Source organism: Dryobates pubescens, chromosome 18, assembly GCF_014839835.1.
Source record: "Dryobates pubescens isolate bDryPub1 chromosome 18, bDryPub1.pri, whole genome shotgun sequence".
Lineage (NCBI taxonomy): Eukaryota > Metazoa > Chordata > Aves > Piciformes > Picidae > Dryobates > Dryobates pubescens.
The window spans coordinates 22,859,957-22,873,643 of NC_071629.1; the positions used below are offsets into that span (position 1 = coordinate 22,859,957).

The 13,687-nt window shown below is 56.8% G+C and overlaps 1 protein-coding gene across 1 annotated transcript; it reads left to right on the forward strand.

Annotated features, from left to right (window-relative positions):
* Nucleotides 1-234: 234 nt before the first annotated feature.
* SNX12 (sorting nexin 12) lies at nucleotides 235-3,525 on the forward strand. The gene is made up of 4 exons (XM_054169641.1): nucleotides 235-450; nucleotides 2,462-2,557; nucleotides 2,772-2,896; nucleotides 3,338-3,525. Exons 1-4 carry the CDS (start codon nucleotides 286-288, stop codon nucleotides 3,438-3,440), a joined length of 489 nt encoding a protein of 162 aa, XP_054025616.1. The 5' UTR covers nucleotides 235-285; the 3' UTR covers nucleotides 3,441-3,525.
* The last annotated feature ends 10,162 nt before the right edge of the window (nucleotides 3,526-13,687 follow it).

Here is a 13,687-nt window from a genome sequence, read left to right on the forward strand (position 1 = left end):
GGGGCGGCCCAGGCGGCGCGGGGCAGCGTCGCGAGCGAGCCCAGGTGGCAGGTTCCTGGGCCGACCCTTGCCGGCCCCGCGCCCTGAATACACTCTCCGCTTATTCAGGCGGCCTCCGGGCGGCCGCGGTGGCATGCGCGAGCGGGGCGGCGGCTGCGGGGCCCCAAACCCTGGATCCCATCCGCGTTATGCAGGCGGCAAGCGGGCGGACGTCACGGCGTGCCCGGGCGGAGCGCGCTGCGGCAGTGGGCGGGCCAGGCCGGGCGGGGCTGTGGCGGCACCACCATGTCGGAGGCGGCGGTGGCGGATACCCGGCGCTTGAACGCCAAGCCGCAGGACCTGACGGACGCGTATGGGCCACCCAGCAACTTCCTTGAGATCGACATCTTCAACCCACAGACTGTGGGCATGGGTCGTGCTAGATACACCAGCTACGAGCTTCGGATGCGGGTGCGGCCCCCGTGGGGCCTGCGGGCCCGGGGCGGGCAGGCGGGCCTTGGAGCCCGCCGTGGAGCCCCGTGTGGGCCCTGGCAGGGCTGAGGGGGCCGGGTGTACGACCTGGGGAGAGGCGGCAGTGCTCGGTGCGCGATGCCGAGCTGGCCAGGGAAGGGTGGGCGGGGCGGGGGTGGGCTCGGCGCACTGGCCAGCGCGGCCTGTGCGGGCAACGCGTGCGTGGGGAGCCGGAGCAGGGAGGCCTGGGTGTATCTCTTGTCACTCGGGGTAGCCAGGTAGGCCTAGTGCTTAACCGCAACGGTGGGGGACTGAAGAGGTGAGCCCCGGCCCTGCAAGCCGGGTAGTGCCGGGCTGAGGCTGGTAGCTTGCCTGCGGCTCTCCCGTGGAATAGGGCTCAAGGTCGGAGCAGTCGCAGCTGGTGGGTTTGCCCGAGCCCTTCGGCATCCAGCGAGGGTTGGTATGAGCAAGGACTAGGAGGGTGCTGCCTCAGCAGCCTTCTGTATCTTTTCTCTGGAGTCCCTTCGGCACCACTGGGGTCACTGCGGAGCAAGCCGTGACTGCATTCAGCTGGTTATGTCAAGCAGAGGAGGAAAGCTAGCTAGCAGTATCTTTGCACCTGATCACAGTGCAGTCTAGTTGCCCTTTGTGAGACTGCTTGATCATTTTACAAGGTTCATGATCCAGACTGAGCAATTCTTTCAGGATTCTATTCACTGTGCCTTAAACTGAGCTGAGGACCTCTTCACAGTTCTGCATCTTGCAGCGGAAGGGAGTAAAATTTTGCATCACATCAAACAAGCTACCTTCAGCATGTGTTAGGATGCTGATGTTGCTTTCAGTTTGCAGTGTGATTTAACTGCTAAGTCTCCACCAACTTACAGCAGAATTGGGTGTTTGTGTTTCTTCTGATGCTTGATTTACATCAGCCTGCCAAAGGGTGCCTGCCAGGTGGCAGTGAGAACCTCTTAGGCCCACTGAAAGTAGCTTTTGTGTAGATGCTTTGAAATCAGCTGGTTTTATTTCATAGACATGAGAATACAGGTAAACACCTTGCAGCAATACCTGTGTTCATTTGAGTGCTGCTTGCTAGAAGGTTTTGTTACCTCAGTTTCTAAAATGTTTCAGGCTGTGCTGGTGAGGTAGAGGTGAAGTTACTGTAGCTGGTAGTCTTTAGACTCCAGCAGCAGGAGGGAGAAGGCTGGGGAATTGCTGCACAGTTGTTCCTCCAGTGACACAAGCCACTAGTGAAAAAGGTGCTCGTGTCTTAGGGTGATCCATTCTGAGAGAAGACTGAAGCATGAGATCTAGCCTTGAACAGTTGCTGGGAACAGACTTATTTCCTTAGTTCTTCCAGGGAAATGCCAGTGCTGGGTTGGAAGTTCTTTTGCCCTGCAGGCTGCTGTGAAGCTCTCCTGTAGATCACTTCAAAATGGAGTGAGCTCAGGGTTAAAAAAGAAAATAATAAACTCAGCCTTCTCTGTATGAGAGCCTTGGTTGCAGTGTGTGTCTCTGGGGAGGGGGTGTGTTCCTGAAATAGTCACTTGAAGAGGTGGGAATGGTTGGCTCGGAGTGGCCTGCAAGTGCTTGCTTGATTCTGAAGGGCTTCAGAACTTGTGTTCTGTCCTGGATAAAGAAGCTGAGTGTTGTCATAACGCTTCCTTCTCAGAGAGCTTGGTTTTCTACACACAGCTTCAGGTTTCAGCTACATGTTGGAATACTATCTGGCACCAGGGGAGGTTTAGGCTGGATGTTAGGAAGAAATTCTTCACAGGAGGAGTGATTTGCCATTGGGATGTGCTGCTCAGGGAGGTGGTGGAGTCACCATCACCAGAGGTGTTTTAAGAAGAGCCTGGATGAGGCACTTGGTGCCATGGTTTAGTTGACTAGATGGTGTTGGGTGATTGGTTGGACTTGATGATCTCTGAGGTCTTTTCCAACTTGATCTATTCTATTCTATTCTATTCCATTCAGAAATAACCTGCAGGTTAAGTACTTCTTTTTGTTACAGACAAACCTTCCAATCTTCAAACTGAAGGAGTCGTGTGTGAGGAGGCGATACAGTGACTTTGAATGGCTGAAGAATGAGCTGGAACGAGACAGTAAGGTGAGGCCTGGCGCAGACCTGCCTATTCCTGCATCCAGGAGGTGTGGGAACAGTTGTAGTGTAGTGATAACTGACCAGAAGAGACACTGTGATGGTGGGCATCTGCTGTGCTTGATCTCTGTGCACATAATGGAGCTGGAAGGAAGTGTTAAATGGCAAAGGACATGCTCTTGCAGGTGGCCATTGCACTGAGAGCGGCGTTCTGTGCTTTCAGATTGTAGTGCCACCGCTGCCTGGAAAAGCTTTGAAACGACAGCTGCCCTTCCGGGGAGATGAAGGCATCTTTGAGGAGTCCTTCATTGAGGAGCGGAGACAGGGACTAGAACAGTTTATAAACAAGTAAGCTTCATGTCCAGGGTTTGCTGTGTGCTGCCTTTCTGGTTGCTGCCGCTGGAAGAGGGCTGTGGGCTGAGTGGGGAGGAGTCTTGGTGTGCTGCATGCAGGTGCCATGCTCAGGGGCGGTCCCTCTGGCTGGGTGATTAAACCATGGTCCTGAAGCAAGTCCTGCTTGGAGCATGGGCTGTGTTTAGTGCTCAGATCTGAGAGTGAAGCAAACAGCAGCAGCACAGCTGCATTGCAGACCCACATGCAGGGTGGCACTGGTTCAGGATGCTGATGCCCTCCTGCAGGGTATGGTGTGAGGCGCAGCACTCTGTGCTCAGGCATCGGTTGCACAGCTGAGCCTAGCATGTGTGTGTGTGCAGCACTGCCTCGCTCCCTCCAGAGGGGTGGGCACCTTGGGGGCAGCTGTGCTAACTTCCACACCTGATTTTCTTCCAGGATTGCTGGACACCCCCTGGCACAGAACGAGCGCTGCTTACACATGTTCCTGCAGGAGGAGACTATCGATAGGAACTACGTCCCCGGGAAAGTGCGCCAGTAGGAGCACCTGGCACTGTCTTCCTCCATTCCACCCTCCCTCCTGCAAAAATGACATTTATTTTTACACTAAATCTGTCTTCTCTGAACCAGCTTTTCCTCTCTTGAACCTCCCAGTTTGTTGAGCATTTTCCTCTTCTGTACCTGGCAGCAGCTTGTTCTGCTGGGCTGTGGTCTTGGCCTAAAGGTATGAAAATGTAGGCGAGTGAGCGCGTTGTCCCGCACCCGGAGGAAGATGTGAGTAGGTGTGGAGCAGGAACTTGCTTATGGCGTTACGGTGTAGAAGCTGCCTCTCTCCCTGTACAGGAAGGTATGAGATGACCTTCACTCCCCTGTCTGTGCAGCCCCAAGCGTCTCTGCAGGAGACTTGGAAGAATAGCAGTTGTCATGTTGGTCAGTGATCGCATCAGGTATTAGAGTTTTAGTAAGGCTTATCCAAAACAGTGAGTAGGTGCCTGGGTGTGTTGGTCTCTTGTCCACCCCATTCACCCTGCATGAAACTCCCATTCTTCATTGTCTGGAAGTGCTGAAACCCAAGACCTACTCTAACCTTGCTCTCGGCCTCCTGCATTACAGACCCATTTGGTGTATTTGTGTTAATCCCCCTCCTTTCTGATGTGCTGCTGGCAGCTCGAGGGGTTCCCACAATGTGTGCACTCATGATGCTCTGAAGGGGCAGTTTGGCAAGTGGGGTCTTGGGCAGGCTGGGCTGCAGCAGTGTGTGTTGTCATGCCTCTGCCCAAGATTTGAATCCTACCACAGCCTGCTTTGCTCTGGAGCAGCGTGGTAGTGTCTCCAGCAGCTCCCTGCTCAGCTGAGCTGTGGTGACCTATTCCTGCATCCCAGCTGCAGAGGGGAGGAGACAGGTCTGTCTGAGGAGCAGGAGAGGACTGGTGGGGGGTGTTGCAGTGTGTGGCTGTGATGGCTGTTACCAGAGGAACCCAGCAGTGGGGCCTGGGATGAGGCCACCTCTCCAGAAAGGGACAGCAGAAAATGGTCAGTCAGCCCTGCCTTAGACTTGTGTTTACAAAGCAGAAGTAGCAGCAGCTCCTTGTGTGCTCTCCCCTGTTCTGCAGTGAGCCAGGCAGTTACTCGTGTGGAAGCGAGTGCCCAAGGCTGGTCAGGGAGGTGCTCAGACCTTGAGGAGGACCACGAGGCTGTGACTTGCTGCAGCAGAACTATCCTTTGGAGGCTCCTTCAGCTGCCACAGCTGCAATGAGTGAAGTGGGGCCTCGGCTGGGGAGCTTCTCAGGTCAAGGCTGGCTGGTTTATAAGCACTTGATCACTTTACAGTGGCACAGCTGAGCCTTTTTTTGGAGACAGACCTGCAGTGACTGCCCTCCTGTTCCCACCAAGTGCAACCCCTAAGGTCTCCCGACTTTGCTGGTGAGGAACTCGTGCTCTTGGGCTAGAGGCGGCTCTCAGGGAGGGGGACAAGTCGCTGAGACCGGGAGGGAACTGCTCTGGGGGCTGGCTCGGCCCAGGAAGGGCTGGGAGGCAGCGCAGAAGCAGATGCCGATGGAGGCGGCCGTGCCTGCCGCTGGGGCTGCCCTCGTTCCCGTCGTGCTGCTGCCGGCCCACGCTTGGGGCGGCCCTTTCCTCCTGCCTGTCCTGCCGCGCGGCTGCCACCCACCCAGCTGTCTGCACCTCGTCAGTGTAACGTCCGCGTCCGTTCGCATTAAACCACTGTGAAGCCAAGTCTCTGCCTGGTCCTGCGCGGTGCCGGGGCGGCGGGACGGGACCGGGCGGGGCGCGGGCAGGCTCCCGAGGCGGCAGGGGACGGGAGCAGGGGTGTGGGAGATGCGGTGGCAGGAGGGCGCTGTGGGGAGCTCCGGCTCCCTCTCCCCCAGGGGAAGCCGCGACCGGCACGCCGGCCACCCCTCTGCGTTGCACCGCAGCTCTGGAGCACGACTGCTGCGCCCCCGCGTCCCGGCTGCGCTCCTTCGCCGCCGCTCCGGCCGAGCGCACGGACACGAGCAGCCCCCTGTGGCATGACGGTTTAATGGCTGTGCCGCTGTGCTCCTCGTCACCCCTCGACGGTCCCAGCACGGGTGGCTGCGAGGCCCCGGACACGCCCCGCCGTGGCCCCGGCGCAGCGCGGCTCCGGCCCCCGCCGCATGCAGACCGATGCTGGGCGGCAGGCCCAAGGCCGGCCAGGAGCCCGCTGCTGCGGGCCCGAGGTGAGCCGGGATGGTTGGAGAGAATGAATCCACCACGGTGAGTCTGCGCTGGGCTCTTGCCTTGTGTCAGGCTGAGCATGGGGAAACGTGGGCAGTGCTGCTTCCCGCGGGGTCTTGGCTGAACAGGCATGCCTGGGGGTGCCTGCTCTGCACGGAGGGTGTGCTGCCTTCCCCACGACTGCAGCTGGGCAGCCTGCAGTCCTGGAACCTGCGGAGAAAGAGAAGGCCGACCCCACCGTGCTGGGTGAAGCTGTCTGTCCTAGCTGCGTGAACAGGAGCCCGGGGCTGATGGAAGCTAGAAGGTGTAGGATCATCTCCCGGCAGCTCCTATTGGCTTAAAGACTTCTCTCTCCCTTGGACAGGTTCCTCCGCGGTCTGGAGCAGCTGTGGCCTGCGTGCATGGGGGTTGGGGATGGCAGTGGTGGTGATGCTGCTTCTCACAGGTGTAGCCAACCAGACCTATTTGTGCAAGCACTCCACTTCCAGCACCTCTCCTGCTTCCCAACTTCGCTTCGTAAGGCTGCAGTCCCTGCTGTGCAAGTAGGAGCCAGCTGTGTCCTGGCACCACAGAGCACCTCTCAGGCAATGACTTGGGCCAGCTGTGCCACAGGTGCAAGGCAATGGGACCTGTGGCTGCCAATTTCTTGGTTGGCACCTGAATGGTTTTAGCCTTTCCCTGGGGTTTCCACAAGACCTTGTCTTTGCTGCGTGGCTTTTCCTCCTCTCCAGTACTCAGAGGACTCCATGTGTTTTAGGTGACTTTGAAAAGATGCACAGCTGCTGTGGCTTGCAGAGTCACTTTTGTACCTCCTGACATGCTGGTAGCAGGCTCCAAAGTGCCAGGTCTCCTCCCTACAAAAGATGTTTGTGCCTTTGCCAGCAGTTTTAGGGCTTGAAGCTGTGTGGCTGTAGCCTGGCAAAAGGATCCTTGTGACCCACAGGCACTGGGCATTGCTGACTGACAAGCAGGCAGAGGCTCCTTCGCCAGGCACTGCTGCTGCCTTGAGCACAGCCTAGCAGTGATGCTGTGGATGCTGGGCTGGGAGGGTCAGCTGGGCTGCACTGCAGCAGGGGCAGGCTCTTGAGGCAGGGCTGGATGGCAAAATAGGGCCCTGCTGTGACATATGGAGAGGGGTGACCAGGGCTCCCCAAGAACAACTGTGTGCATGCTTTGCTGCAGAGATGCTTCTCCAGAGGAAGGGCTGTGCTGGGGCAGGACTGCAGGTCACTCTGGTGCTTGACCACCCCCTGCATTACACTTACACCCTCCCCTTGCCAGTCTGCAGGAGCTGGAGCATCTGAAGACTGAGGTGGTGTGTGTGAAGGCTGAGATGGAGCAAGTGAAGGGTAAACTTGGTAGGTGGGGCTGGCTTTTTTGGAGGCTGCAGGACACCTGCAATTCAGATGACATCTGCACTGCTGCTTGGAGCCCAGGCCTGCAGCTCTGTGGGGACAGGGCTGGCTTCTTGTATGGGCATAGAGCAGGATCCAAGCTGCCACCTCAGATGGTCTCGGGGTGAGGTGTTGAGGTTGGGCTGAGCACTCATGTAATTGACTCCAGCCTGCAGCTGAGAATACTGCCCAGAGTGAAGCCTGTTGCTGGGCCACCTCCTTCCTGCAGGCTTAGCCAGAAGCAGTAGGTATGTTCCCTCATGTGGGGTGAGCCCTGGTGCTGGGCAGCCTGCGGGGGTGCTCTATAACAGGGCTGCCGGGGGGCAGGACGCAGCCCATGGCCTTCCCCACGGGGCAGATGCTGACCACCAGGAGCAGCAGTGCTGAGATGCTGCTGTTGCTCCCCAAGGATCTGTTCTGAAGATGCAGCAGTGGAGGTGAGCAGTGAATTGGGGAAAGACTGAGAGCCAGCACCCAGAGAGACTCACAACAGCCACCTGTCCACCTACCTGAGCCACTTGGCCAGTGACATTTGTGGAGCCCTTGAAGGAACACATTATCTACCTCGAATAAAGTTATCTTTTTGCAGTGATGTTTGCTGTCTGCTGGGTTAGGGCCAGTGCCTGCTGCTGCCTGCTGTTTTCCAAAGGGCTGAGCAGACCAACTCTGGGTGCTTCTGCTCAGCCAGACACTTGAGGGCTGCTGTGTGGAGGAGGTGGCCTCTGGTGGGTGGAGAGACAGCATGGCTCTGAGCAAGCCTTTCTGGACAAACGTGGTGCTTCCAGGTAGGGTAGGTGGACCCAGGCAGACCCATGCAGGCAGGTGTCTGCCTTGAACCCCCTCCACAGTGGGTGTGGGAGGAGGCACTGTGGGCTTCTGCAGCCACTCGCTGCCATTTGCCATTTTATTAGCAGGGGGCTTGAGTCAGCGGCTGGGGGCAGCTGGTGGGGAAGAGGCACTTGGAACTCAGTCCCTCACTGTCCCTGCCTGCCAGTGCTGGAAGCCCTGCCCCGCTGCTTTCTCTGTGCAGGAGGTTGATGCAGGCAGTTTGTCACTCCCTGATGTCTGGGTGAGGCCCTGTAGAGTCATAGAATGTGTTGGGCTGGAAGGGAGCCTCCAAGGGCATCTTGTCCAACCCCCTGCAGGCAGCAGGGACAGCTCCAGCTAGAGCTTGGATGGCTCCAGGGATGGAGTCTCAAGCACCTCCCTGGGCAGCCTGTGCCAGTGTCTCCCCACCCTCCCTGTGCAGAGCTTCCTCCTGATGTCCAACCTGACTCTGCCCTGCTCCACTTTCAAACCATTGTCCCTTGGCCTATCCCCACAGCCCCTTCTGAACAGTCCCTCCCCAGCCTGCCTGCAGCTCCCCTGCAGATCTTTAAATGCAGCTCTGAGGTTCCCCCTGGAGCCTTCTCTTCTCCAGGCTGAACAGCCCCAACTCTCCCAGCCTGTCCCCATAGCAGAGGTTCTCCAGACCTCTGATCATCTTGGTGGCCTCCTCTGGACCCTCTCCATCAGCTCCTGGTCCCTCATGTGTTGGCGCCCCGTATGTGGACCCATCCCTGCAGGTGAGGTCTCCCCAGAGCAGAGCAGAGGGACAGGATCCCCTCTCTCCATCTCTGGCCACACTGCTTTGGATGCAGCCCAGGCTGCCCTTGGCCTTCTGTGCTGCCAGTGCCCATTGCTGGCTCCTGTCCAACCTCTCCCCCACCAGCACCCCCAAGGCCTTCTCTGCAGGGCTGCTCTCATCTCATCACCCCCCAGCTTGGACCGAATAGGAGAATTGTTCTATCCCAGCTGCAGGACCTTGCACTTGGCATTATTGAACCTCAGGAGGTTCACCTGGGCCCATGTTCCCAGCTTGTCCAGGTCTCTCTGAATGCCATCTTGTAGCTGTGGTATTTTGACCACACTACTCAGCTTAGTGTCACCTTGCAGCCCCAGTGTCAGAGGGCTTTCCTTAGGGATGCAGAGCTCTGTGGGAGCCACACGAGCTGCTATAAGACCTTGAGAGTCAGTGTGGGTGCAGCAGCTGGTTCAGGGAGCATGGGGCATAATCTGGTTGCCAGGGAAGTGGCTTGCCAGTACCTGTGGGGAGCCGTGGCAAAAGGTAAGCATAGAGATAACTCAGCTGAGTTGTAGTGTGAGGGGTGTGAGGAGGGGCTGGAAGCTGTAACTGAAGAAATAGCCTATGGTGAGACTGAGCCAGTAAATCCACAGGAAAAGGACAAAAGCAAATCCCTTGGGAGTCCAGGTGGCCACAAAGGCAAATGGCATCCTGGCTTGTGGCCAGCAGGGACAGGAGGTGACCGTCCCCCTGTGCTCAGCATGGGGGAGGCCACAGCTCGAGTGCTGTGCTCAGCTCTGGGCGCTCACTGCAGGAAGGACATTGAGGGGCTGGAGCCTGTCCAGAGCAGGGCAGTGAGGCTGGAGAAGGGCCTGGAGACCCTGGGCTAGAGGAGGGGCTGAGGGAGCTGGGAGTGTTCAGGCTGGAGAAGAGGAGGCTGAGGGAGACCTCATTGCTCTCTACAGCTCCCTGAAGGGGGCAGCCTCTGCTCCTTGGTGGCAAGGGACAGGAGCAGAGGCAATGGTTCCAGGCTGCAGCAGCAGGCTCAGGCTGGAAGCAGGAAATATTTCTGCCCTGGAAGGGATCTCAGACACTGGAAGAGGCTGCCCAGGGCAGTGCTGGAGTCCCCATCCCTGGGGGTGTTCCAGCAGCTGTGGGCCTGGTGCTTAGGGACAGGGTTTGGTGCTGACTCTGCAGTGCTGGGCTGGGGGTTGGACTGGGTGAGCTTGGAGGTCTCTTCCAGTCAGATCTGTTCTGGGATTCTGTGAAGTGCAGCCTGCACACACATGAGGTGTGAGAGTGATGTGTTAAGGAGGTCTTCAATGTCAGCTCCTATTGACCCTGCCTGGTGAACTCCCCTTATCTGAGGCCTCCCAGACAAGCCTCAAGCTATTACAGCTCTGCCCCAGCCCAGGCAGCACCCTCTGACTGCTGGCACACACGCTGGCAGTGGTGGGGTGGTGTCAGACTTGGAAGGAGATGTTTTCACTGGTGTGCTTCCCCTGCAGTTCTTGGGTCCTGCAGCTGATTTTAGGTGGTTGAACACCACCCCTTTAGCTGCCATCATGGCAAGCATTGTGGAACAGAAAAGAAAGGACAGTGTGAGCATTCAGTGACCCACTGAATCACAGAATGTCTGGGGGTGGGAAGGATCTCTAGAGATCACCCAGTCCACAACCCCTGCCAGAGCAGAGTCACCCAGGGCAGCTCACACAGGAACACATCCAGGTGGGTTTTGAAGATCTCCAGAGCAGGAAACTCCCCAACCTCTCTGGGCAGCCTGCTCCAGGCCTCCAGCACCCTCACAGTGACAAAAAATTTCTCATCATTTTGAGGTGGAACTTCTTGGGTTCCAGCTTGTACTCATTGTTCCTTGTCCTGTCACTGGGCACCAGAGAAAAGAGCCTGGCCCCTTCTTGACCCCCACCCCTCAGGTATTTACAGACATTGATCAGATCCCTTCTCCTTTTCCTCCCCAGACTTAACAGCCCCAGGGCTCTCAGCCTTTCTTCACAGCACAGAGTTTCCAGTCTCTCTATCATCCTCATAGCTTCCAATGGACTCTCTCCAGCAGGTGTCTGTCCCTCTTGAGCTGGGGAGTCCAAAACTGGACACAGTATTCCAGCTGTGGTCTCAGCAGAGCAGTGCAGAGGGGCAGGAGAACTTCCCCAGCCTTGCTGGCCACACTTTTCTTGCTGCACCCCAGGATGCCCTTGGCTCTCTTGGCCCCCAGGGCACACTGCTGTCCCATGCAGAACTTGCTGCCCACCGGCACTCCAAGGTCTTTCTCCATGGAGCTGCTTCCCAGCAGGACAACCCCCAGTCTGGACTGGTGCCTGGGGCTGTTCATCCCCAGATGCAGAACTCTACACTTGTCCTCACTGAACTTCATGAGGTTCTCCTTTGCCCAGCTCTCAGCCTGTCCATATCTCACATGATGGCAGGAGGACCTTTTTGTCTCCCAGGGGTCAGCTGCTGGCATTGTCCAGAAACCTACAGTATGGAGCCAGCTGGTGTTGGTTAAAATGCCTCAGGATGGCACAGCTTGTGGCAGTGTCTCCTGCCTGTTTGTTTGGCCAGGCAGGTTGCTGTGCTTGCAGAGTTGTCAGGAGGCCTGAAGGAACTGCAGGTCTGGTCTTCAGCAGGTTGAAGCAATGACAGCACTGAGAAGGCTGTGATGAAGGCTGCCCCTGAGCAGGGCACTGACTCCAAAGTGACAAAGACAAGCAGCCAACTGTCAGCATGGCCAAGCAGCAGCTTTGGGGAGTCCCTGGTGGAGCATACCAGTTACAGAGGGAATAATTGCCTGGGCAAACATGGCAAGGAGCTAGGAAAACGTAAGGAAGATGAAGAGAGATATCAGCATGGATGTCTGGGATGAACAGTTTGCTCTTAGGAGAACCTGGTGTGGGCACATCAGTCCCATGTGTGTGACAGAAGACACAGAATCTGTTCAGCCAGGTGCCTGACCTGTTTGGTGACTGGGAGGCATCAGTCCCTGTTTGTGCAAGATGCTGATTCCAGCTCTATGCAGACCTCAGTCTCCCACTCACCTCCACCTTGAGGAAGTGTCTCGTTTAGCAAGTCCCAAAGCAGGGCTAGCACTCTATGCACCCTTCCTCTTCAGCACACCCTCTGCAAAGGCTGCATGGATTTTCTGAGGAGAATCCACCTCAGATACTGCAGCTGCAGTAAAGGTCAGGATCCCTTCCTTCCACAGCAGTCCCAGACAGAACCACAGGCAGAAGAGAACATTTACAAGTCAATAGATGCTCTCAGCTCTTGGCCTGTGCTGCCACACGTAGGTACCCACGTGGCACCATGCTGCATCAGTCAGAAGAGGCATCCTTGCCAAAGACCACTGCCAAGCACAGAGGCTGACAGGGTCCTGGAGCAGCAGTCCTGCCCTGGGCAGGCTCCTGGCTGGGGCACACTGTGTGTCCAGAAGACTCAGGCCCACAGGCTGCCTTCAGACACTTTTCACCAGCACACAAAGGTCCCATGAGAAGAGAACACCCTTTATGCTCACACTGCTGGAGCAGTGCCAGCCTTGGCAGGGCAGCCAGCAGACTGAGAGACCTGGGGAGGCCCAAGAGAAACCTCCAGAGCAGCAACCATGTGGCTGCCTCTCCAAGTTGTGAGCAGGGAATGTGCTGGAAGCAGAGGTCGCTTTCCCTGGCTGACATGGAGCTCTTTCTCTAAAGAACCCTGAAGCCAACTCCTTGTTAGCACCAAGCAAAGGAGCTTAAACTACCCTTCAGGGTACCTGGGCAACCAGGGCTTGTACTCCAGTGAGCCTCTCACCCGCCCTCAGTTCCTGATAAACAACTCATACTATAAACTTCCTTTCTTATCTCAGTTTACATACCTGACCTCTATTGATTAGGAAGCAAAGGAAAAGGTTTGAAAGCAACATGTGACAAAAGCAGTACGTTCCAGAACAGGTGGTGAAACGGCAGCAAACCCCCTCCTGACTAGCTGAAGTGATGAGAAACTCAGGGTTCTCCAAAAAACAGAGCAAAGAAGGAAAAAACCAAAACCAACAAAGTCTTGCTCACTATTTCTCTTTGAAATGAAGTCAGGCCTACGGCCTGGCCTTTGAAATGCTAGCTTAAGGAAAGAAACCAGGCTTAAGGCCTGGTCTTAAGGGTAGGAGAGCTCTGCAGAGGGACCTTGCCAGGCTGGACAGATGGGCAGAGTCCAAGGGCATGAGACTGAACACATCCAAGTGCCAGGTTCTACACTTTGGCCACAGGAACCCCAGGCACTGCTACAGGCTGGGGTCAGAGTGGCTGGAGAGCTCCCAGACAGAGAGGGACCTGGGGGTGCTGGTGGACAGTAGGCTGAACATGAGCCTGCAGTGTGCCCAGGGAGCCAAGAAGGCCAAGGGCATCCTGGCCTGCATCAGGAACAGTGTGGCCAGCAGGAGCAGGGAGGTCATTGTGCCCTGTGCTCAGCACTGCTGAGGCCACACCTTGGGTCCTGTGTCCTGTTCTGGCCTCCTCAGCTTAGGAAAGAGATTGAGCTGCTGGAAGGTGTCCAGAGAAGGGCAACAAAGCTGGGGAGGGGTCTGGAGCACAGCCCTGGGAGTAGAGGCTGAGGGAGCTGGGGTTGCTTAGCCTGCAGAAGAGGAGGCTCAGGGGAGACCTTCTTGCTCTCTTCGACTCCCTGAAGGGAGGTTGTAGCCAGGTGGGGGCTGGTCTCTTCTCCCAGGCAAGCAGCACCAGAACAAGAGGACACAGTCTCAAGCTGTGCCAGGGGAGGTTTCGGATGGATGTCAGGAAGAAACTCTTCCCAGGAAGAATTGGAATGTGCTGCCCAGGGAGGTGGTGGAGTCCCCATCCCTGGAGGTGTTTAGGAAGAGCCTGGATGAGGCACTTGGTTCCATGGTTGAGTTGATCAGATGGTGCTGGATGATGGGTTGGACTTGATGATCTCTGAGGTATTTTCCAACCTGGTTAATTCTATTCCATTCTATTCTATTCCATTCCATTCCATTCCATTCCTATTCTAGTCTATTCAAGGTGACAGCTGTGCCATCAATCTGCCACCCTGGCTGCCTCTGCCTTCTCCTTTTCTCAGCCCTTGCACGGGGTTTCCTCCCAGCGTGGGGTG